This window comes from Rhinatrema bivittatum, chromosome 7 (assembly GCF_901001135.1).
Source record: "Rhinatrema bivittatum chromosome 7, aRhiBiv1.1, whole genome shotgun sequence".
Lineage (NCBI taxonomy): Eukaryota > Metazoa > Chordata > Amphibia > Gymnophiona > Rhinatrematidae > Rhinatrema > Rhinatrema bivittatum.
In genome coordinates, this window is record NC_042621.1 from 139,220,387 (window position 1) to 139,246,732 (window position 26,346).

Consider the following 26,346-nt stretch of genomic DNA (forward strand, 5'->3'; position numbering starts at 1 on the left):
TCTCCACAGGCCCTGGTTTAACTGGGCTTCTTGGGGTTCTCCTTGTATGGAGTTGGGGGAGAAACAGTCCCCAAACCCCAAAGATGACACAGAGCGAGAGAGAGAGATTTCCTCAAAGCATTTTATAGAGCAAAACAGCTGAATCGTTACATTTACATTCTTTACCTCGGGGGCTGAACAAATGACCCTGCCCCTGCCCTTCAGCACTCCTGCTGCCTAACACATGTGCTGGAGCAAAGGTACTTTTTAAGTCCCAAACCTCTCTGGTTCAACAGCAAACACCCCTGCCTTCCCGATCACTTCCCCCTTGTCTTCCTTTAGGGTACTCGGTATATGTTCCCCTTTTCTGTCTAGTCTGTATCCATGGGAGAGCTGGAAGATTCCTCTCTACCGGAACCTACCTCCATTTCCTCCTCCTCCTCTTGCTCACTGGCCCTGGCTTTTTCTGGCCAGTTCCACCATGTAGGCACGCCCTCTTCCTCTAGCTCCATAGGAGCACCTGTGTCTGACTCATTAGTCCCTGCGTCTGCCACCTGCTCGCCTCCAGGCTCTCCCCATGGGTCAGGTGGTGGTTCTAAGAACCTGGGACTTGTAGTTTTTTTTTAACCTCCACTGCACCCCCTGCTGTCTGGTCTTAGTAATACTTGCTGCCTTATGGTGTCTTGCCTGTTCCTGACCACGGCAGTGCTGCACTGCATCACAATATTCTTATTCTGTCAATCCACTAATGTTGGTGCTTTACAACTGGACATAATCAAAATCAAATTGATAGCAACAAACTAAAGCCAAGCATCTTTTGAACAGGAAATCAATACAATATTCAACTAATGACCTGAGGACTATATTATGGCACACTGGGAGTTCATAACTGAAAGGCCATAGTAAAAAAAAAAAAAAAGTCTTCCTTTCCTGTCGTGTAGCTAGATGGACTCAGAACAAGTGGGGTATAGTGTGCTCGTGCTAGCAGTTGGAGACTGATCTGACGTCAGCACGGATACATATACCCCCACAGGAAGTGAAGCTCTTCAGTAATTTCCGTCTCCAAAGTAGCGGACAGGTCCAATGCTCAAGTACCAAGATACTTCAGCCGCAAGCGAGATCGTTCTCTCAAGGGATCGACGCCCTGGTTCAGCCATGGCCCCCAGGGGCCCTGCTATACGCCTTTCCTCCGTGGCCCCTGCTGGGCACCCTTCTCCACAAGATTCGGAAGTACCGGGGCTTAGTTCTTCTAGTGGCACCAGACTGGCCAAGAAGACCCTGGTACGCGGACATGAGAAGACTACTGGCAGGGGAGCCCCTTCCCCTGCCTCCGCTCCGGGACCTGCTACATCAAGGTCCATCCTTCACGAGGATCCGGCTCAATTCTCTCTTACGGTCTGGCCATTGAGAGGGCTAGACTGAAGAAAAGAGGTTACTCGGAGCCAGTGATAGATACACTCCTCCGAGCTCGCACGTTTTCCACATCCCTCACCTACGTAAGGATCTGGAGAGTGTTTGAAGCCTGGTGCGACACTCATGGCACCAATCCACATGCGACTACTATCCCTATTGTTTTGGATTTCCTGCAGGATGGACTTCAGAAGGGTCTCTCCCTCAGCTCCATCAAGGTTCAGGTGGCTGCGCTGTCTTGCTATGGTCCCAGGAGGGATGGCAAGACCATTGCCACGCACCCAGATGTTTCTCGCTTCCTGAAAGGAGTCAAGCACATTCGTCTGCCACTGAAGTGGCCAGTACCTTTGTGGATCCTCAACATAGTTTTGGATTTCCTCGCGGGATCCACCTTCAGACCCCTTCGGGGCCTGTCTATTCGTTCTCTCACGTTGAAGATGGTGTTCTTGCTGGCGGTATGTTCAGCACGTCGCATTTCGGAACTACAAGCACTGTCTTGCCGGGATACCTTTCTCAGGATCACTCCTGAGGCTATCCATCGTCGCACAGTTTCATCCTTCTTGCCTAAGGTAGTCTCACAATTTCACCTCAACCAGACCATATCCTTGCCAACTACGGCAGGCCTCTGAAGAAATCAGAAGGGAGTTTGCTACGCCATCTCGACATTGGCAGATTGCTGCCCAGATATCTGGAAATGACAGAAACAGTACGAAAGACTGACCATCTGTTCGTCCTTCACAGCGGGAAGAAACAAGGTGAAGCGGCCTCTCGGCCCACCATCGCCCACTGGATTAAAGAAGTCATCAGAGTGGCCTACGTAGAGGCCGGGAAGTCACTGCCTTCTACAAGTCAAGGCCCATTCTACCAGAGCCCAAGCAGCATCTTGGGCGGAATCTAGGATGCTGTCGCCTGCAGAAATATGTAAAGCGGCGACATGGTCCTCCCTCCATACCTTCTCCAGGTTTTACCGTCTGGATGTCCAGGCCAAGGAGGACACAGCATTTGCGAGAGCGGTCTTACTCGGTCCTCAGGCAGCCTCCCGCCCAGTCTGGGAGTAAAGCTTTTGTACATCCCACTTGTTCTGAGTCCATCTGGCTACACGACAGGAAATGTTGAGATTACTTACCTGATAATCTCGTTTTCCTTAGTGTAGACAGATGGACTCAGCATCCCGCCCAGCTGCCTGTAGTCATTGGGTTCACCGATTCAAGGTAAGCCTTATCACTTCTTACATGAGTGCGTCCACTCTGCCAGGTGTCGACGCCTTCCGGTTGGGAATGCTGGCGGTCTCCAGCTACTATCAATCGGTCAGGGGAATCCTGTTTTCACTATTTCTTTGATCGTCAGTACACATATATCCATAACAGCTTTTGCAAGGAAGATTACTGAAGAGCTTCACTTCCTGTGGGGGTATATGTACCCGTGCTGACGTCAGATCCGTCTCCAACTGCTAGCACGAGCACACTATACCCCACTTGTTCTGAGTCCATCTGTCTACACTAAGGAAAACGAGATTATCAGGTAAGTAATCTCCACATTCCAGGAGTTCATTCCACAAAGTTAGGCATGTAACCTTAAACATACTTTTTCTGTGTTGGATTAGGTCTATCTTTTATTGAGGGGTTATCCAAAAGACACTGTGTAAAGCTGAATGAAGCAAATGCTTTGGCTGTTAGTTGTGAACTGTAGTCAATATACCTTGTGGGAGCAAATTGTACTGGGTTTTGAAAATCAAAATGAGCTTTAAACTTGATCCGCCAAGGAACTAGAAGCCAGTGTAAGGTAGCTAGTACTGGTGAGAGGTGTTCCCACAATGGCGTACCCTGAACTAACTGGATTAGTCAGAGATTTTAGATAGGATTTGGGAAGACCTAGAAAGAGAACATTGTAATAGTGAATGGTAGAAAGAATCAAGAGATTGCATTATAGTTTGAAAATCTGAATAGTCAATAAGTGGCCTCAAGGAATGGAGTAAACGTACCTTATCGTATGATTGCTTTAGAGAATGGAAATGAGGGCATAAAGATAAGTCCAGGAGTATCCCTAGATTGTGAGCTTGTTTTTACAGTGACCTTGTTGCCCTTGAATGTAAGGTTTAGGGAAGAAATAGGAAAGAAAAATGACCTGTCTTCCCTACATTCAAGGAGCTTAGTCAGCTTTTTGATCTGGGTCAAGCATGATCTTTCCTAATGCTGATTCCAACAAGGAAGTAATAGGGAAGAAAAAATCTGGATGTCTACATATAATTTAAAGACAACACCCAATTTAGAAAAGTACACAGAAGAATTAGATATTAAATTGGATACGTGACAGAGGATCTATGCAGGACTCCTGGTCTAAGGGTAAGAGATTAGAGATAAATCTGCCCATTTGAACCTTGTAAGACCTGTTATATAAAGGAAGGAAGTGACCCTTGATAAGGGATGGTGAACTCCAGTCGTCGAGGGCTGCAGACAGGCCAGGTTTTCAGGATATACACAATGAGCACGCATGAGAAAGATTTGCATCTAATATTGCATGCAGATCGTTTTCATGTTGTGCTCATTGTGGATATCCCAAAAACATGGCCTGTTTACAGCCCTCGGACTGGAGTTCGCCATCCCTGCCCTAGATTGAACCTTAGCATCAGTTCTCAAATTCTTCACACTGTTTAACAGTACACTATGATTAATGGTGTCAAAGGCTGACGATATATCCAAGAGTATTAGAAGATATTGTACTGCACTATGAAAGTCCTGCTAGATACTATCAGTACTGGATAACAAAAGTTTCTGTAGTTTAAAAAAAACAAACTGAGAACTGTCTGAAGAGTTGGTGTCTGTGAAAATTTCTTGTAATTGAGTGAAAACTACTTTCAAGTACCTTTGACAGAAAAGGAAGTATAGAAACTGGACACATGGCATACTCTGCAGAATAAGAGTGGATGTTCTTTAATAACAGATGAACTGTAGTTGTGTAACTCTGAAGGAAACATACCCTCAGCTAAAGAAGCATTAACAAGCTTGGTTATTCAAGGGCCTACTTTCTTCCGTAAGACTAAGTTCAGAACAAGTATTAAAATCACAGTAACTATATTTGTTTACTAACAGGCCGGTACAGTACAGTGCGCTTCGGTGGAGCGCACGGTTAACCCGTATTTGGACGCGCGTTTTCGATGCACTAGCTTTACCCCCTATTCAGTAAGGGGTAATAGTGCGTCAAACGCACGTTCCCCAACCCCCCCCCCCCCCCCCCCCCGAAACTAATAGTGCCCGCAACATGCAAATGCACTATGAAAGTCCTGCTAGATACTAATAGTACTGGATAACAAAAGTTTCTGTACTTTGAAAAACAAACTGAGAACTGTCTGAAGAGTTGATTTCTGCCGCAGGAAGTATCGGGCCTGTATCGGCACCGGGAAGTATCGGCCTGTACACCCTTCGACTTAATATCATGGTGTTATTAAGTCTGAGGTTTCAAAATTTAAAAACTAATTAAAAATTTAAAAAAAATTAAAATTGGCCCGGGGCTCGCGGGTTGAAAACCGGACACTCAATTTTGCTGGCGTCTGGTTTCCAAACCCGTGGCTGTCAGTGGGTTTGAGAACTGACGCCGGCAGAATTGAGCGTTGGCTGTCAAACTCGCTGACAGCCTCCGCTCCTGTCAAAAAAGAGGTGCTAGGGACGTGCTAGTGTCCCTAGCGCCTCTTTTTACCGGGGGTCCTAATTTGAATAATTTCTTTTAGTGAATCGCGCGCACAGGAGAGGGTGCAAGCCCGCTCTCCCGCGAACTTTACTGTATCGGCCAGTAAGAATGGAAATCACTTTGGAATTTGAGGTAGGAATAAACTTGCACCATATCAGGGGAACCGTATTTAGTTCATCTGAACTAATCTATAACTTCCAAATGATTTTAGTATTATCTGTTTTCTCATTAAAAAAAAAACCAAAAAAAAAAACCTTTGCAAATTTCTCTTAGTACCTTGGAGGCTTTTGCTGTGGTATTTGGAACCATAGTAGATAACGTCTTCACTATCTGGAACAATTCTCATGTCGAAACTGCATCTGAGCAACAGGCCCTAAATCCTTTCTCTTGCTCCACACACAAACTGCATGATTACCTCCTACAATTATCTGATTTTGGTCTCAAGATCACTCAATAAGGATCTACCTTAGTGCATTTGGCATCTACCATCACTGTGTAGAAGATAAGCCCATCTCTGTACAGACCCTAGTTGTATATTATATGAAGGCATAAGCGTTGGCAAGTTAAATGTAAGACATTGATAATACAGGCTAAGAGAGAATTTGAAAAGAAGTTGGGCGTAGAGGCAGAAACTCACAGTAAAAGCTTCTTAAAATATATTCGAAGCAGCCTGTGAGGGAGTCAGTTGGACCGTTAGATGATCGAGGGGTTAAAGGGGCACTTACAGAAGTTAAGGCCATCGCAGAAAGATTAAATGATTTCTTTGCTTCGGTGTTTACTGAAAAGGATGTTGGGGAAGTAACTGTACCAGAGAAGGTTTTCATGGGTAATGATTCAAATGGACTGAACCAAATCAGTATGAACCTAGAAGATGTGGTAGGCCTGATTGACAAACTGAAAAGTAGTAAATCACCTGGACCGGATGGTATACACCCCAGGGTTCTGAAGGAACTAAAAAACAAAATTGTAGACCCATTAGTAAAAACATTATCTATCATTAAAATCCATTGTACCTGAAGACTGGAGGATGGCTAATGTAACCCCCATATTTAAATAGGGCTCCAGGGGCGATCCGGGAAACTACAGACCAGTTAGCCTGACTTCAGTGCCAGGAAAAGTAGTGGAAAGTATTCTAAATATCAAAATAACAGAACATATAGAAAGACATGGTTTAATGGAACAAAGTCAGCATGGCTTTACCCAAGGGCAAGTCTTGCCTCACAAATCTGCTTCACTTTTTTGAAGGAGTTAAACATGTTGATGAAGGTGAACCGGTAGATGTAGAGTATTTGGATTTTCAGAAGGTGTTTCACAAAGTTCCTCATGAGATGCTTTTAGGAAAAGTGAAAAGTCATGGGATAGGTAGCGATGTCCTTTCGTGGATTACAAACTGGCTAAAAGACAGGAATCAGAGTAGGATTAAATGGACAGTTTTCTCAGTGGAAGGGAGTGGGCAGTGGAGTGGCTCAGGGATCTGTATTGGGACCCGAACGTTTCAATATATTTATAAATGATCTGAAAAGAAATATGACGAGTGAGGTAATCAAATTTGCAGATATAAAATTGTTCAGAATAGTTAAATCACAAGCAGATTGTGATAAATTGCAGGAAGACCTTGTGAGCCTGGAAAATTAGACATCGACATGGCAGATGAAATTTAATGTGGATAAGTGCAAGGTGATACATATAGGGAAAAATAACCCATGCTATAGTTACACAATGTTAGGTTCCATATTAGGATCTACTACCCAAGAAAGAGATCTAGGCGTCATAGTGAATAACACATTGAAATCATTGGTTCAGCATGCTGCGGCAGTCAAAAAGCAAACAGAATGTTGGGAATTATTAGAAAGGGAATGGTGAATAAAAACGGAAAATGTTATGCCTCTATCGCTCCATGGTGAAGACCGCCCTTGAATACTGTGTACAATTCTGGTCGCCACATCTCAAAAAAGATACAGTTGCGATGGAGAAGGTACAGAAAAGGGCAACCAAAATGATAAAGGGAATAGAATAGCTCCCCTATGAGGGAAAGACTAAAGAGGTTAGGACTTTTCAGCTTGGAGAAGAGACGGCTGAGGGAGGGGATATGATAGAGGTGTTTAAAATCATGAGAGGTCTAGAACGGGTAAATGTGAATCGGTTATTTACTCTTTCGGATACTAGAAGGGACTAGGGGGCAATCCATGAAGTTAGCATGTGGCACATTTAAAACTAAGCGGAGAAAGTTCTTTTTCACTCAACCCACAATTAAACTCTGGAATTTGTTGCCAGAGGATGTGGTTAGTGCAGTTAGTGTAGCTGTGTTTAAAAAAGGATTGGATAAGTTCTTGGAGGAGAAGTCCATTACCTGCTATTAATTAAGTTGACTTAGAAAATAGCCACTGCTATTACTAGCAACAGTAACATGGAATAGACTTAGAATTTGGGTACTTGCCAGGTTCTTATGGCCTGGATTGGCCACTGTTGGAAACAGGATGCTGGGCTTGGTGGACCTTTGTCTGACCCAGTATGGCATGTTCTTAAAGCTTCATTTGAAGCCTCACATCAGATCTCCTGCTATATTCTGGGATCTGTGTGCTTTTATCCCAGCTGATGAAAGTTCCTTTTGAGACATTGCACTTCTGTGACCTGAAGTACCTGACTTAGAAAGTTGTGTTTTAGGTGGCGGTCACTTTGGCATGCAGAGTCAGTGAGCTTCATGCTTTAGTAAGATTCCGGAGGCAGAAGGGGATGATCCTCGGGTGGTCCACTTGTTCTGCCTGGTGGAATTGAGCCTGTTGATCCCCCAGGTTCTAGAGGAGCTGGGGATTGTTTGCTCAGGAGGAGTCAGACAATGAGAGAGTGAACCCAGTCTTGGAGGGATTGCAGGGTTTCCCTAAGGCTTTCTTGTTAATGAAGATGATAGTGGAGTGGGAGGCACCCAGGGCGGGCTTGAAGGTAGCCAGAGCTATGACCAAATTTTATCTCTTACCATGACAGACCCTGGAGTTGTGCAAGATTCCCAAGGTGGACAGGGTGGTATCCATGGTTATCAAGAAGGCTACCTTTCCAGTGTCAGGTGCAGTGGCCTCAAAGGATATTCAGGATCGGAAACTGGAAATCCTCCTTAAAAGGATGTTTGAAGTTTCGGCTCTGAGCTTGTGTGCGGCGGTGTGCAGGAATCTGATGCAGAGAGCCTGTTTGTGCTGGGTTCAGAAGGAACACGATAAGGAGCATGGGAATGACTGTGGAGGTGGCCCAAGTGGCTCGCTTGGAAGCGGGCACAGCCTATGTGGCGGATACTCTGTACGACTTGATTTGGACTTCTGCCAGAAGCATGGTATCAGCAGTGGCTGCAAGGAGTCTCCTGTGGCTGCAAAATTGGTCGGCAAATGTGTGGTCTAAGGGCCCAGCTGTCTAATCTACCCTTTATGGGAAGCTGCTGTTAGTCTCCAATCATAAGCAACTCATGAAGCAATTGGAATTCGAAGGGTAACAAGTTGCCTGAGGACAAGAAGAACCCCAAGATGTCTTTTAGTCCATGTCTTCTATTTCAGGAGGCGAGGAGGTTTCACACTGGCAGGAGTCAGTTGCCGGTGGCCTCAGTTTTGTACAGCAGCAGGCCTTTCGAACCCGGCGCAGGCCCCCGAGGGACAATGAGTCCCAAGGTGGGGATGGAAATAAAATTAGTCAATGAAGGTGTGCTAGTCCACACCTCTCCAGAAGCTATTGGAGGGAGACTCGCCCTCTTTTACATGGAGTGGACCAAGCTCATGTCAGACCAGTGGGTCCATCACGTGGTGAGAGAAGGCTATGCTTTAGAATTTTCTCGGCCGCTCAGGGACACCTTTCCTATCTCTTGCTGCGTCTCCTGGAGCAAGTGGGAGGTGATGTGGGAGACATTGCAATGTCTGCAGCTGCTGCGCACCATTGCTCCAGTGCCTCCCTTGGAAAAGGGCAGGGTCATTACTCCGTGTACTTCATGGTGCCTAAAAGGGAAGGGACTTTTCGGCCCATTCTCTATCTGCAGAAGGTCAATGGTGCCCTCTGGGTGCTGTGCTTTCGGATGGAGACATTGTGCACGGTGATAGTGGCGGTTTGCAAAGGGTAGTTTGACATCGTTGGACTTCTCAGAATCCTACCTACATATTCCTAGTTGGACTGATCACCAGATATTTCTGAGGTTCATGGTGCTGGGGGAATGCTTCCACTTTCAAGCTCTTCCCTCTGGGTTGGCGATGGTGCCGCTCACTTTCATAAAGGTGATGGTGGTAGTGGTGGCTCTCAGGAGAAGGTATCTTGGTGCATCCATATCTGGATGATTGACTGATATGGGCAGGGTCAGAGGTGGAGTGTGCTTGATCGATCCAGTGGGTACTGCTGCATCTGGAGTTGTTGGGCTAGTCGAACCTTGCAAAGAATCATCTGGAGCCGACCCAATCCTTGGAATATCTGGGAGATTGCTTCGATACCCAGCTAGGGAAAGTGTTTCTGACTATGGAGAGCATCCTCAAATTGCAGAGTCAGATTCTTTGGCTGCTGGACCTTTGATGCCCTGGTCTGGGATTACCTTAGATGCTGGGTTCCATGGCATCTACACTGGATTTAGTGCCATGGGCCTTTGCTCACAAGCTTCCTCTGAAAGGGGCTTTGTTATCCTGTTGGAATCTGCAGTCAAAAGAATTTCAGCTTCCTTTACCGTTGCCAGAGGATGCCAGGTCCAGTGTTTTTGTTGTGGCTGTTTTGGCACAATCTGGAGAAGGGAATGCATCTGGAAATACCGACTGAGTACCAGTGACCATGGATGCCGGCCCCTCTGACTGGGGGGCAATTTGTCAGGGGAAAATCAGTCCAAGGTCTGTGGTCAACTGAGGAAGTGACTTGGTCTGTCAGCCATTTGGAGATCAGGGCCTTGTTGGCATTTCTTCTGCTCTTCCAGGACAAGTCTGTGCAAGTGTTCTCTGACAGTGCAACAGAGGTCGTGTATATCAACTGTCAGGGCAGTACAAAGAGTCGTGTGGTGGCGCTGGAGACGCAAGAACCTTTTGTGTGGGTGGAGAAACATCTGGTGAGAATAGCTGCTTCTCATGTGGCCGGAGTGGACAACATACAGGTGGACTTCCTCAGTAGACAGCGTCTGGACCCAGGGGAGTGGTTGTCAGCAGAAGCCTTCGCCTTGCTGCAGGCAAGGTGGGGCAGACCAGTGGTGGACCTTATGGCGACTCCAGCAAATGGAAAAGCAGATCAATTTTTCAGTCGCAGAAGGGAGGTCTGATCAGAGGTCATAGACGCTCTTATTCTGCCGTGGCCAATAAATGTGTTGCTGTATGTGCTTGCTCCATGGCCTCTTGTAGGTCGAGTGCTATGGCGCATTGATCGCCATCAGGGCAAGGTGATTCTAGTGGCTCTCGAGTGGCTGCATTGGCCATGGTTTGCAGACCTGCTGCATCTGGCTGTGGACGGTCCCATTCACTTGGCTCATCTCTCAGGGTTGCTATGGCAGGGACCTGTATTTTCAGACCAGGAGGATCACTTCTGTCTTTGCAGTTTGGCTTTTGTGAGGTGGTGGTTCTGTTTGAAAGGATATTCAGAGCCTGTGATTGCAAATTTCCTTCAGGCGAGGAGGCCTTCCACTTCAATAGCTTATGTCTGGGTGTGGAGAGTTTCCGAATCTTGGTGTTTGCAGGACAGGGTTCTGCCTTTAAAGGTGGATATCTGGCAGATCCTGGCCTTTTTGCAGACTTGATTGGCTAAGGGCTTGGCCTATAATTCCCTTCAGGTCCAGGTAGCAGCTTTGGGCTCCCTGCATGGTAGGATTCAGGGTAGAACACTGGCATTTCATCCAAATGTGGCTCGTTTTCTCAAAAGGTCAAAACATTTGCGGCCTTCGGTGCGGAAGATCTGCTCGGTATGGAATCTGAATTTGATTCTTCGGGTGTTGTGTGGCCCTACCTTTGAGCCAATGTAGAGGTAGTCATTGAAGGATTTGACCCTGAAGTCTGTTTTCCTGGTGGCCATCTGTTTGGCTAGGTGAATGTTGTAGGGACTGTTTCCTTTCGTTTTGCTGAAAGTGGTGGTGTCCTTTCACCTTAATCAGGGGATTGAGCTTCTGGCCTTTCTGAACTTGACAGGCAATTTGCCAATAGCTAGGGAGCTGCACTTATTGGATGTGCGTAGAATTATTTTGCGGTATCTCAAGGTGACTAATGCTTTTCAAGATCTGATCATCTGTTCTGTTTAGTGAAGCAAAGAAGGGAAATAAGGCTTCCAAGGGTACTATTGCCCCATGGTTAAAGGAGATGATAGCTTCGGCTTACATCTGTAAGGGCAGGTCAGTGCCGGAGGGGTTGAGAACACATTCCACTAGTGCGCAGGTGACCTTGTGGGCAGTTTCAGCTGCTCTTTTTGCAGAAGCTTTGTCATATGGTGACATGGTCTTCTCATCATATTTTACCAAACATTACCGCTTAATGTGTGGGCTCCAGAAGAGGCGACGTTTGGGGAGAGTGTATTGCGTGCAGGTTTTTCGAGTTCCCACCCAGAATAGAGGGGCTTTGGTACATACCACTCATCTGGAGTGAAAGGAGCAATGGTTATCTAATTTTCATTCCTGAAGTACCACGGATCAGTCCAGAGACCCGTCCCCATCCATTGAGACATCCTTGCTTCTGGAGATACCTGAACTGACTGGGTTGGCATCTTATATTCGACTGAGAGGTGTACATAGTTTGGTATAGGTTTTCTGTTACATCAAGGGGGCTTAAGTTGGAGCCCCCTGAAAACTAAGTCTTTGTTCGCCCAAGTTTTATTGGGGTTTAAGATAGACTGCAGGTGGCACACTGTTATTTAGCAGTGCCTCAAAGTTTTGTTCTCTGCCTCCCAACTGCTGCTGGGATGCATAAACCCACTCGACTAGACTGATCTGTGGTACTTCAGGAATGAAAATTAGCAGGTAAGAACCAGTTTTCCTTTAGAGCACACCGGCATGAGACTGCAGAATCTGAGGAAATAACTTTACTGCTGTGGGGTTCATTGGAATCTGTCAGTTGTGGCATCCTCACTGCCAGAATCCTTAGATATATCTTCAAATTTACTGACATAAAATTCATGACTTTGATTTTTTGAGTTGTATTTGACACTAAGGTAATACATGGTCAGTTGGCTTGACCTTTCCTTTGAGCACACTGAGCATTTTTCAGAGCTTCTACTAAATTCTTTCATATAGTAGTCTGTGATTATGGATATGTGCAGCTAACATGAAGTATTGGAAATTATGATTTAATGCATGAGGACAGGGTTTGAATAATAATTTGGTAGATGTAGATTTGTATAACTTTCTAGCAGACTGTATTGCACTTTTCTATGCTCTGACTGAATTTTAGTTCAGATTCTGTCAAGGCCCATCAGGTGAGAACCATGGTCACCTCAGTGGCTCACCTAAGAGCTGTCTCAATTGAAGACCTTTACAAAGATGCAACTTGGTCATTCATTCACACCTTCATCTCTCAAAATATGAATCCTACTTAAAGGCAGTAATTACTATTTTCTTGTGAAGCCTCTGTCACATTTACTGTTGCTTCTATCAAGACTGAAGGAAAACTTGCTTGTGTCATATCAGATTGTTTTATTTAATGAGATTGTTGCCATACTTTGTGATGTTGCAAGATGATATTGGTGGTCTCTTTTTTTTGTCTTGTTCTAGGAGTATTTCCCAGGAGCTGTCTGAGACCATTCTGACTATGGTGGCAAACTGCAGCAATGTCATGAACAAAGCCAGGCAGCCACCACCTGGAGTCATGCCCAAGGGTCGTCCTCCTAGCACTAGTAGTTTGGATGCCATTTCACCAGTGCAGGTAATTAGAGCATTGTAAGAAATGCTTTATGTTCAAGTCAAGATTGAGAGAGGATATAGAATGGCATCTGAAAAGTGATTAACAAAATGTGGCACAAAAGCAGGAACCCCTGATGGCTCAGTTGAACGCTAGTTGTCATCCAGTTTTTATGCTCCAAGCTTAGATAAGTTATATTGAAATGTACTTCTAGTTCAATTTTTTCCTAGGTGGTCCACTTATCCATTCTTAACAGATGACTTACTGGCAGACAATGTGGCAAGAATAACATTTCTCCGTAGATTAACAGTATGAAATTCAGCCACACAAATAGGTGGTTACCACAAAAATAGTGGCCCGATGCACAGAAACCACTCAAATTGAAAATACCAGAGCAAACAAATGTGTGAAAAATAGCTTAATGAAATTTTCTGACATTTAGTCCACTAACACGGAGCCATGTTTTGCAATGCTGCATTGGGAGGGATAGAGAATTTAATAAATATATCCAGTCATGAAGTTATATAGAGACTAGTTCAATCGGGGGTAACAGATCCCTTAATTTCATTAAGCTATTATTTTTCAAAGTTTGTGTTTTGGACTAACCCTGATTAAAAGGACTCTTTAAATTTTGACCAAGTGATAAGATGTTTTTTCCATCTTTAATTATTTAACATTTATTCCCTGTACGTACCTGGATCAGTCCAGACAGTGGGTTATGTCCCCAATCCAGCAGATGGAGTCAGCACAAGCTTTGAGGGGGCGTATCCATATATACTACTACCCCCTCTGCAGGAGTTCAGTATCTTCTGACTCCAGCAGATGCGAGTAGGGGAATCAGGCTTCCCCTCCTTTTCCTTTTTCTTCACTTTCTTGCTTGATTATGGCTTGTTGTTGTCTTTTTCTGTGGATCAAGTTTGTATCAAGTTTGTATTACTTTTTTTTTTTTTTTTATAAACTTAAGGCAGAGTTCTTTCAACTTCTGGGGAGTGGCTTCTCTTCCTTGTCTCTTCTCTGCGGCCTTGCTGTTTATTTCTCGTTGCAGCCAGGGGTATGTTTGTTTTTCCTTTGTAGTTTTTTCCTTCACAGCTCAGCCCCCGGTGCCCGCGAAAGCCGGTGGAGCCGGCCTCTTCGCTCTTTACTCCCTCACCCGCGGCCATTTTACAGCTCCTCATGGGCTGCTGAGCCATTTAGGGAAAGATGTCTGGGGCGGGTCGTGTGGCCGGGAAGGCCCCCCCCGCGGCACCCTCCTCTATTTTCGGACAGCGGGCAGTGCGGGCCGACCGGGCCCCCCCGCAGCGGCGCTTTTGTGCGCGTGGCCCCCCCCCGTGGCTTTTTCTTTTCTCCTACAGCGATCCCGATGCCGCGGCCGTCCCGCTGTGCGGCCTGCGGAGACCCGGGGTCCCGGATTTCCCGGGAGTGCATCTGTGCACGATGCCTTCCCGGGGGGGAAGGTACCTCACAGTCCCTGACTGATTTCTCTTTTTTGCCCGGGCGGCGCGGGCCGGCCACTCCGCCATTTTTGGCGGGAACGGCGGCCATTTTACATTCTGAGCGCCCTGAGGCGCAGGCCACGAGGGGGAACGGATCCCTGGAGGCCACGAGGGAGAACGGATCCCTGAAGGACTCTACCAGCGGGGGTATTCCCCGATTTTGGTGCAGGAACCAAGCACCCAGAGCCAGGGAGCAGGAACCACGCCGCCCCCGAAGCGCACCCGAGCAGGCCGGGGTTCTCTCCGGAGTTTATCCTGCTCATGCATACCGCTTATCTGCAGGGGCTGGAAGCACCTGTGGGACCCCCCCCCTCCTAAGATCCCTCGGATGTCGCCCTCGACGCCGGCCCCCCCCCGACCCTCCGGGAGTGGGGGCCTCCCGCCTTCCTACCTGGGTCCGATCCACGCCCGCGGCAGTGGGGGCGGTGCCAGACCCAGCGGGACATGGACTTGACCTCCTGGACGGGGGACAAGGGGACGGCACGCAGGAGGGGGATGAGCCGCGTACCCTACGCCTCTTCCAGAGGGAAGAGCTGGACGACCTCATCCCGCAGATCATCCAAGAATTAGATTTGGATCCGCCACCAGACCCGCCTGCCCCAGTAGCTCCCGCTGTCATCACTTCTTCAAGGAAGGGAGATCCTGTCCTGGCGGCACTCTGGCCGAGGGCTCGGGCTTTTCCCATTCATGACTCGTTTTTACAACTTCTCACCAGGGAATGGGACACCCCGGAGGCCTCCCTGAAGAGCAGCTGGGCTATGGAAAAGCTGTACCCGCTCCCCGAAGATTTCTGGACCTCATCAAGGTCCCAAAGGTGGACTCCGCAGTGTCGGCGGTCACGAAGAGGACGACTATCCTAGTGACGGGAGGTGCGGCGTTGCGGGACACACAGGATCGTAAGTTGGAAGTTTTCCTTAAGCGGGTTTTCGAGGTCTCACTCTTCACGTCTCAGAACCTGCCGTCCGATGAGGCTGCCCAGGCAGACCAGCTAGAAGCCGCAGTGGCGTATGGGGCGGACGCCTCGTACGACCTTTTTCGGGTCCTCGCAAGATCCATGGTTTCGGTAGTGGCAGCACGACGACTACTGTGGCTACGCAATTGGGCGGCTGATACGTCCTCTAAGTCGAGTCTGGGCTCTCTTCCCTTCAGGGACAAGTTCCTCTTCGGGGAGGATTTGGACCAGATCATCAAGTCCCTGGGGGAGAACGCTGTTCATCGGCTGCCGGAGGATAGGTTTCGACCATCCAGAGCATTTTCTTCTTCTCGGACCAGAGCCAGAGCGCAACGGCGCTACAGGGGATACAGACAGGCGGGCTCCCGGTCATCCGCCCCCAGGTCTCAGCCCTGGTCGCGCTCCTTTCGCGGGCGTCGGCCCGCACGCACTACTCCCGGAACCGGGAACCCCTATACCAAGTCTTCACAATGATGCCAGTCTCGCCCACTCCCCTGTCCCCAGGATTGGGGACCGACTAACGTATTTCTATGCGGAGTGGGCACGGATCACCTCGGACCAGTGGGTCCTGGATACCATAAAACACGGCTACGCATTGGAATTTGTCCGCCCCCCCGCAGGGAAGGTTCATCTTTTCCCCCTGTGGCTCGGACCTCAAGAGAGGAGCGGTGCAGCTGACTCTGGACAGACTCCGGGAGATAGGCGCTATTGCGCCCGTGCCCTTCGGAGAGGTGGGCTCGGGCCACTATTCCATCTATTTCGTCGTACCAAAGAAGGGCAGTTCCTTCCGGCCTATCCTAGACCTCAAGGAAGTCGTCAAATCCCTTCGAGTCGTTCGGTTCCGCATGGAAACGCTCCGGTCAGTGATTGCGGTGGTGCATCAGGGGGAGTTCCTCTCCTCCCTGGACTTAACGGAGGCCTACCTGCACATTCCCATCCGCCCGGACCACCATTGTTTCCTTCGTTTCAAAATTCTGGACCAGCATTTTCAGTTCACGGCTCTCCCGTTCGGATTGGCGACAGCGCCACGCACCTTCACCAAGATCATGATAGTCGTGGCGGCAGCTCTCCGGAAGGAGGGCATCCTGGTTCATCCTTATCTGGACGATTGGCTCCTCCGGGCGAAGTCATTCGATCATGGACGCTCAGCGGTGACTCGAGTAGTACAGTTTCTACATTCCCTGGGATGGGTAGTGAACTTCTCCAAGAGCTCCCTCATGCCCTCGCAACGCTTGGGTTTTTTTTGGGGGCGACCTTCGACACCCTACTGGGCAAAGTTTTTCTGCGCCAGGACAAAGCTCAATCCTTGCGGGATCACACACGACGGTTCTCTGCGTTAACAGAGCCCACCTCCTGGGACTACCTGCAACTCCTGGGAGTGATGGGGTCCACCATCGACCTTGTACCTTGGGCTTTCGCGCACATCAGGACCTTACAGTGGGCGCTCCTCTCCCGTTGGAAATCAGTATCGCAGGACTACCAGATGATTCTCCCGCTCCCGCAGAATGCCAGGGACAGTCTGGGCTGGTGGTTGGATCCGCTGAACCTGGCCCGTGGCGTGTCCCTCGATCTGCCAAATTGGGTGGTGGTGACCACCGATGCCAGTCTAGCAGGCTGGGGTGCAGTCTGCGATCGAAGCACCACGCAGGGGACGTAGTCCACGGTGGAGGCAAAGTGGTCAATCAACCGTCTGGAAACCAGAGCGGTCCGGCTAGCTCTGCGACATTTCCTCCCGCTTCTTCGGAACCAGGAAGTCAGAATCCTATCGGACAACGCTACCACCGTGGCCTACATCAACCGACAAGGAGGCACGCGCAGCCCGCAGGTCGCGCTCGAGGCGGCGCTGCTGATGCAATGGGCGGAGCGTCATCTCGTCCGGCTAGCGGCCTCGCACATCGCCGGTGTGGACAACGTCCAGGCGGACTTCCTCAGTCGTCAACTGCTGGACCCCGGAGAGTGGTCTCTCTCCGACAAAGCGATGCAACTTCTCGTCCATCGGTGGGGGGCCCCCCACTTGGATCTGATGGCGTCCGCTCTCAACGCCAAGGCTCCACGCTTCTTCAGTCGCCGGAGAGAGCACGGCGCGGAGGGAGTGGATGCCCTGGTCCTCCCGTGGCCGCCACATGTTCTGCTCTACGCTTTTCCACCATGGCCCCTGGTGGGCAGGATGCTCCGCAGAATAGAAAGCCATCAGGGGACCGTGGTTTTCGTCGCCCCAGAATGGCCCAGGCGACCCTGGTTTGTGGACCTGCTACAGCTGGTGATCGACGGGCCAATCAGGCTGGGGCACCTCCTCCAGCTCCTACATCAGGGCCCGGTATGTTTCGAGCAGGCAGAACTCTTCTGTCTTGCGGCCTGGCTTTTGTGAGGCGCCGCCTCCGGCGTCGGGGCTACCCGGAGGCGGTAGTATCCATGCTATTGCGGGCACGAAAGACATCGACGTCGGCGGCCTATGTTCGAGCTGTGGTGTACCAGCCAGGCCACGAGACCCGCTAAGGCTTCTGTACCTCAGATCCTCAGTTTCTACAGGCGGGGGTGGAAAAAGGGCTCGCCTATAATTCACTACGGGTTCAGGTGGCCGCCCTTGGTTTGCTGTTGAGCGATGGGGGCTCTCTTCTACAGTATCCTGACATTGCTCGTTTTCTCAAGGGTGTCAAGCATATGCGTCCTCCGTTACGGGACCCTTGTCCCTCCTGGAGTCTTAACCTTGTGCTTTGCTCCCTGTCGGGACCACCGTTCGAGCCGCTGCGCAGCGCAACGATAAAGGATCTCACTCTCAAGACTGTATTTCTTGTGACCATCTGTTCCGCTCGACGCATCTCGGAGATGCAGGCTCTGTTGTGTAGAGAGCCCTATCTCCGTTTCTCCGACTCTGGAGTTTCGCTTCGCACCGTTCCCTCCTTCCTTCCGAAGGTGGTTTCTGCATTCCATGTGAACCAGACGGTGGAGTTGCCGTCCTTCTCTTCCTCAGAGCCGAAGTCTCTCCGTCTCTTGAATGTCAAGCGCACTCTGCGCCTCTATCTGGAGGCTACAAATGAGTTCCGGACCTCTGACCATCTCTTCGTACTCTGGGCTGGTCCTAAGAAGGGGTCTCAGGCCTCGAAGACTACCATTGCCAGATGGCTGAAGGCCGGCATTGCGGGGCGGGTCGGACTCCCCCACCCGGAATCGTAGCGCATTCTACACGTTCTCAGGCGGCTTCCTGGGCGGAGGTTCGCTCGGTATCCTCGCAGGAAATTTGTAGGGCAGCCACCTGGAAATCGTTACACACGTTCTCGAGGCACTATCGTCTGCACCTCGCCTCTTCGGTCTCTGGACACTTTGGCGAGCAGGTTCTCCGAGCAGGCCTCGCAGGACCCCACCCGATTTAGGGAAGCTTGGGTACATCCCACTGTCTGGACTGATCCAGGTACGTACAGGGAAAAGAAAATTATTACTTACCTGCTAATTTTCGTTCCTGTAGTACCATGGATCAGTCCAGACGCCCACCGCGTTTGGGTTCTTGATCCTGCTCAGCTCTGCGCTACTTCTTGCTCGCAGTGTTCTGTGTCTTCACAGTCGTTTCTTTTCGCTGTTTTTCACAGCTCCCTACAAGTTGGTAGGATGTTTGCAGTTACTTGTTGCGGTTACAATTGTTTTCATTATCTGTTTCCACAAACTTGATCCTTCGGGGGTTTCTACTCTGGCTTTGATATACTCGATACTGAACTCCTGCAGAGGGGGTAGTAGCAGATATGGATACGCCCCCTCAAAGCTTGTGCTGACTCCATCTGCTGGATTGGGGACATAACCCACTGTCTGGACTGATCCATGGTACTACAGGAACGAAAATTAGCAGGTAAGTAATTTTCTTTTTGTTTGGACGCTCTCACTTTGAATGTCAACACATAATTGACTTAGATTTAGAAGTCTTGAGTCATGCACATGTTCTTGCACACCTGTCACCATGTGAGTCTCCTCAGTCAAAAGTTTTCCGCTAAAGTGAGATGCTTTTTTGTTTTCCCTTCCACCATGGCATTTTATTTTTGTGACTCTTTCCTCTTGTAGTTATTTCATGTTCTCATAGTCTCCTAAAACAGAAACCCCCCCAAAATGTCCTTTTCATCCACTCAGACCAGTCCAGATGAATGGGTTATGCCCACTGACCAGCAGATGGCCAGATCAGCAGGTTTGCTGATGTCACCCCTTATATTCATCTGTGCTGACCTTAGCCTGCCTGTATTCTGTCTCAGAAGGTGGTAGGTGAACATCCCATGCTGTGAGACGGCCTGGTTGGGCTGGATGAAGAGGAACCCAAATGGGAAGGGCAGCTCCTCTGGTGAAAGTAAAGTACTCCCTCCCTCAGTTAAACATTGCCCTAGATCAAGGGCTTTTCATTTTTTCTGGCTGGAATAGGATGTGGAATAGGTTAGTGCCTAATCTCCCCCCACCCTTCACACCTCCCACCCCCGGATTCTATAGGAAACATTCATGCAGTAGACAAAAGAAAAATTTTCTGAAGGATTACTCCACCCCTTAGCCTTGTAAAGTTTAAAAAAAATAAAAAAAAGAGTAAGTTAAGCTCTGCTCCTGTGTTAAAGGCCTAAACAGGAGCAGAAAGCAGCTGTATAAAGAAAAGTTCCAAACCATTTTCTAGGCCTGCTTGATATCCTGGATGGTGGCAGTGAGCTTTTGCTGTGTCTTGTGCTGAAGTCTGAAACAGAACTACATCAGAGCAGTGTGGGAAGAGGATCATGCTTGGCAATTGCAGAACTCACCAGTTTAAGCAGCAGGAAACGGAAGTTTGCCACGTCAGTAGGACTAATTGGGGGGGAGGGGATGCAAAATGCAACTTCTGCAATTTTTGGGGGGGAGCTGCATTAGTGAGATGGGCTGAGTTTACTCTTCCCGCTAGTTTATCTGAGGCAGGAATGGTGGGTTTTTTTTGTTTCTCCCCCTCCCGCCCAACATGTGAGAGAAGGGTCAAGGCACCCCTTCATGCAATCCTGCAGGATGCAAATTGGACTAGCCCTTCTACATTTGGTGGCTGTCCTTAAGGTTGTAATACCCTTTTCCCAGGTTTAAGAGAGCCTTTGAATCGGTGGAGCCTTGAATTGCATGAGCGAAGAGATTTTCATCAAACGCACTGTAAAGAACTAGACTCCAGTCCCCAAATCTACTCCTGGAGTTAATTCGGGAGGTAAATCTTATGGGGAGAGGATATTAATAATATTTTTCCCTATGTTGGAAGCTAGTTTGCGAACTTGGACTCTGTAGGAGCAGATACTGCTCAGAAGAGCCTAGCTGAAAGAAAGTTGGCCTTCCAGGCAGTAAATCTGTGGGGGACCTTTTAGATGTAAGCAGCATTCTGTCTAGGTCAATGGTTCCCAATCCTGTCCTGAGGACCCCCTAGCCAGTCAGGTTTTCAGGATATCCACAATATGCATGAGAAAATTTGCATGTTATGGAGGTACATGCAAATTTTCTATCATGCATTTTCATTGTGGATATCCTGAAAACCTGACTGGCTAGGGGGTCCCCAGGGACACAGTTGGGAACCTATAGTCTAGATCCTGTCCCCTGAATTTAGATGAGGATCTTGGTCTTCCTTAGTGGTGGTCCTAGATGTTAAGTTCTGGGATCCTGCTCTGTTTTTATTATTGTGGCCTTGAGTTTGAAGAGCACTGCAGATGGTGTTTGCTGTCTCTCATAGGAAGACCTTGCATCCCTATTTTCCAGACTTTGCAGTGGAGGAGTTTCCCAGATCTTCACAGGACCTCATTATGGTCCATGTCAGAAAGCCGCCCAACTTCTTTCCACTGTTTAAAGTTTTTTGTTCTGGAATGGGTGTCTCCAGCGGCTGATTTTTAAGGAAAATTGCTAGCTAGCCAAAGCATAACCTGGGATCCTCAGGGACAAGATTTTTTTCCCCCCCAGAATGGGCTTGTAGGTCTCTGAGGACCCAGACAGACCCTGAGCCCAGAACATGGAGGGGCTGCATTTGATTTCTCAGGGCAAACATTCGGTCTCTGCTTAAACAGACCTTTAAGATAGCAACATGGCACTATAGATTGCAGCTTGTGGTGGTATTGAGAGGCCTGCATTGCAGCTGACACAGCTTATACAAGAGGACTCCTTGCATTTGAAGCAACATGATTAGCATGATTGAAGAGGATGTTGGGGAGGTACCCGGACTGGAGAAGGTTTTCATGGGTAATGATTCAGATGGACTGAACGAAATCACGGTAAACCTAGAAGATGTGGTAGACCTGATTGACAAACTGAAGAGTAGTAAATCACCTGGACCGGATGGTATACACCCCAGAGTTATGAAGGAACTAAAAAATGAAATTTCAGACCTATTAGTAAAAATTTGTAACCTATCATTAAAATCATCCATTGTACCTGAAGACTGGAGGATAGCTAATGTAACCCCCATATTTAAAAAGGGCTTCAGGGGAGATCCGGGAAATTAGACCGGTTAGCCTGATTTCAGTGCCAGGAAAAATAGTGGAAAGTGTTCTAAACATCAAAATCACAGAACAGATAGAAAGACATGGTTTAATGGAACAAAGTCAGCATGGCTTTACCCAAGGCAAGTCTTGCCTCACAAATCTGCTTTACTTTTTTGAAGGAGTTAATAAACATGTGGATAAAGGTGAACCGGTAGATGTGGTGTACTTGGATTTTCAGAAGGCATTTGACAAAGTTCCTCATGAGGCTTCTAGGAAAAGTAAAAAGTCATGGGATAGGTGGCGATGTCCTTTCGTGGATTACAAACCAGCTAAAAGACAGGAATCAGAGTAGGATTAAATGGACAATTTTCTCAGTGGAAGGGAGTGGGCAGTGGAGTGCCTCAGGGATCTGTATTGGGACCCTTACTTTTCAATATATGTATAAATGATCTGGAAAGAAATACGACGAGTGAAGTAATCAAACTTGCAGATACAAAATTGTTCAGAGTAGTTAAATCACAAGCAGATTTTGATAAATTGCAGGAAGACCTTGTGAGGCTGGAAAATTGGGCATCTAAATGTCAGATGAAATTTAATGTGGACAAGTGCAAGGTGATGCATATAGGGAAAAATAATCCATGCTATAGTTACACAATGTTAGGTTACATATTAGGTGCTACAACCCAAGAAAGAGATCTAGGTGTCATAGTGGATAACACATAGAAATCATCGGTTCAGTGTGCTGCGGCAGTCAAAAAAGCAAACAATGTTGGGAACTATTAGAAAGGGAATGGTGAATAAAACGGAAAATGTCATAATGCCTCTGTATCGCTCCATGGTGAGACCGCACCTTGATATTGTGCACAATTCTGGTCGCCGCATTTCAAAAATGCCACATTTCAAAATGGAGAAGGTACAGAAAAGGAGAAGGTACAGAAAAGGGCAACCAAAATGGGCAACCAAAATGGGAAGGTACAGAAAAGGGCAACCAAAATGGTAAAGGGAATGGAATAGCTCCCCTATGAGGAAAGACTAAAGAGGTTAGGACTTTTCAGCTTGGAGAAGACACGGCTGAGGGGGGATATGATAGAGGTGTTTAAAATCATGAGAGGTCTAGAAATGGTAGATGTGAATCGATTTTTTTACTCTTTCGGATAATAGACCTGGGGGCACTCCATGAAGTTAGCATGTGGCACATTTAAAACTAATCTGAGAAAGTTCTTCACTCAACGCACAATTAAGCTCTGGAATTTGTTGCCAGAGGATGTGGTTAGTGCAGTTAGTATTGCTGTGTTTAAAAAAGGATTGGATAAGTTCTTGGACGAGAAGTCCATTACCTGCTATTAATTAAGTTGACTTAGATAATAACCTCTTCTATTACTAGCATGGGATAAACATTTTGGGGTACTTGCCAGGTACTTGTAGCCTGGATTGGCTACTGTTGGAAACAGGATGCTGGGCTTGATGGACCCTTGGCCTGACCCAGTATGGCAGTTTCTTATGTTCTTAAGTCCAGACTGCAAGTTGCTGAATCAAGTTAAGCTGTCCAATTCAAACAGGTAGCTTGACCAAGAAGCCTGGGCAGTCAGACTAGCCTGCCTAAGGTTCGGTCACAGACTCTGAGGCAAAGCGGTCAGAGTAATGTCGGACAATGCCACAACAGTGGCCTACATCAACCGTCAGGGAGGAACCAGAAGCCAACAGGTGTCTCTGGAAATAGACCCCCTAATGTCATGGGCGGAAGTGAATCTTCAAGAGATCTTGGCTGTCCACATTGCTGGCAAAGACAATGTCGCAGCGGACTACCTCAGCAGAGAAAGTCTAGATCCAGGAGAATGGAAACTGTCAACCACAGCATTCCAATTGATAGTAAACCATTGGGAACACCAACCATGGACCTCCTGGCAAACCAGTCCAACGCCAAAGTGCCCAGCTTCTTCAGCCGCAGGCGGGAACACCAGTCCCAGGGAATCAATGCCCTGGTACAGACCTGGCCACAGGAGACTCTTATATGTCTTCCCGCTGAGGCTCCTATTGGGCGCGATCATCCACAAGATAGAACACCACAGGGGGCCAGTACTTCTAGTGGCCCCAGACTGGCCAAGAAGACCTTGGTACGCAGACATGCGAAGACTGCTGGCAGGGAACCCCCTGCACTACCTCCACATAGAGACCTGCTCCAACAGGGACAGAACCTCCACGAGAATCCAGCTCGATTCTCTCTTATGGTCTGGCTTTTGAGAGGGCTCGCTTAAGGAGGAGAGGATACTTGGGGGCAGTAATTGACACCCTACTCCGAGCCCGCAAGTTCTCCACATCCCTAGCATACATAAGGATTTGGAGAGTATTCGAATCCTGGTGCGAGGACCATGACGACATACCACGCTCAGTTAAAATTCCTGTGATTTTAGAATTTCTACAGAACGGGCTACAGAAGGGATTGTCCCTCAACTTCATCAAGGTACAGGTGACTGCCTTATGCTACCGAACCAAGAGCGAGAGCAGCAGCATAGTCTCTCGCCCGGATGTCTCCTGCTTCCTGAAAGGAGTCAAGCACATCCGACCACCCCTAAAGTGGCTGGTGCCTCTTTGGAACCTTAACCTGATCCTAGATTTCCTAGCAGGAACCTCCTTCAGACTTCTCCGCGGCCTGTCTCTCCGACTATTAACATTGAAGGCAGCCTTCCTGCTGGCAGTCTGTTCAGCCCGTTGTGTATCCGAGCTACAAGCACTGTCCTGCTGAGAGAGGTTCCTCAGACTCACCCCAGGAACCATCCAGTTATGTACAGTTCCGTCGTTCCTCCCCAAAGTGGTGTCTCACTTCCATCTCAACCAAACCATCTTGCTACCATCGCCAGATGAGCATAAGAATTTGGAAAAGGCTCAAAGCTACGCCTTCTCATCATCGGCAGACTCCTAGTCTGATATCTGGAAAGGTCGGAATCCGTACGAAAGACAGACCATCTATTCGTCCTTCACAGCGGGAAGAAGCAGGGTGAAGCGGCCTCGCGAACAACCATAGCCCGCTCGATCAAAGAAGTCATCAAGGCGGCCTACATGGAAGCAGGCAAGCCACCGCCTTTACAAGTCAAGGCCCATTCTACTAGAGCCGAGGCAGTGTCCTGGGTGGAAACCAAGATGCTGTCATGTGCCAAGATCTGCAGGGTGGCGACATCGTCCTCATCCACACCTTCTCCAGTTTTTACCGCCTGGCTGTTCAGGCTCGGGAGGACACAGCATTTGCAAGGGCAGTACTAAGTGGGTCAAGGGCAGCCTCCCACCCGGTTCGGGAGTAGCTTTTATACATTCCATTGGTCCTGAGTCCATCTGCTACACGCTAGGAAATGGAGAAATTACTTACCTGATAATTTTGTTTTCCTTAGTGTAGATAGATGGACTCTGCATCCCACCCACGGCTGCCGTTACTCATGGAATTCTCGGGGGACATCCCCGGGAGCTAATGATTCAAGGATAAGCCATGCTTTCCTTCATCTAGGACACCCATCCTACTGGGTGTAGAAGTTTCTCGGTTGAGGGCACTGGCGGTCTCCAGCTATAGCCAATTCAACCAGTTCAAATTCATCAAGTTAACCAAGTTGTAAAGTTAACCAAGTTGTTCAAATTATTCAGTCATACATTTATCCACAATGCTTTTCGAGGAGAATACTGAAGAGCTGCACTTCCTGCAGGGGTATATGTAGTAGGGCTGACGTCAGATTGAAATCTGATCTGTCTCCAACTGCTATCAGTACACTATGCCCATTGGTCCTTAGTCCATCTGTCTACACTAAGGAAAACGAAATTATCAGGTAAGTAATTTCTCCATTGCCACCTATCCCGTGAATTTTTCCTTTTCTTAGAAGTGTCTTATGAGGACTTTGTAAAATGCCTTCTATAAATCCAAATACACTACATCTACTGGTTCACCTTTATCTACATCTTTATTAACCCCTTCAAAAAAGTGAAGCAGATTGGTGCGGCAAGACTTGCTTTGGGAAAAGCCATGCAGACTTGATTGCATTAAACCATGTCTTTCTATATGTTCTGTGATTTTGACATTTAGAACACTTTCCACTATTTTTCCTGGCACTGAAGTCAGGCTAACTGGTCTGTAGTTTTCCAGATCGCCTCTGGAGCCCTTTTTAAATATTGGGGTTACATTAGCCTCCCTCCTGTCTTCAGGATGATTTTAATGATAGGTTACAAATTTTAATTAATAGATCTGAAATTTCATTTGAGTTCCTTCAGAACTCTGGGTTGTATACCATCCAGTCCAGGTAATTTACTCCTCTTCAGTTTGTCAATCAGGCCTGCCATATCTAGGTTCACCGTGGTTTGGTTCAGTCCATCTGAATCATTACCTATGAAAATCTTCTCCGGAATGGGTATCTCCCCAACATCCTCTTCAGTAAACACCTAAGCAAAAAAATTGTTTAATCTTTCCACAATGGCCTTATCTTCAAGTGCCCCTTTAACCCCTCGATCATCTAACGGTCCAATTGACTCCCTCGCAGTCTTTCTGCTCTGGATATAACATTTTTTACTGTGTTTTTGATTCTACCGCCAACTTCTTTTCAAATTCT

General features: G+C 47.9%; 1 protein-coding gene across 1 annotated transcript in view; it reads left to right on the forward strand.

Annotated features, from left to right (window-relative positions):
* The window catches only part of CNOT1 (CCR4-NOT transcription complex subunit 1), a 987,642-nt gene that overhangs the window by 384,572 nt on the left and 576,724 nt on the right, over nt 1-26,346 (forward strand). Inside the window, 1 exon segment of the mRNA XM_029609242.1 lies at nt 12,758-12,908. Within this exon segment, the coding sequence (XP_029465102.1) occupies nt 12,758-12,908 (151 nt within the window).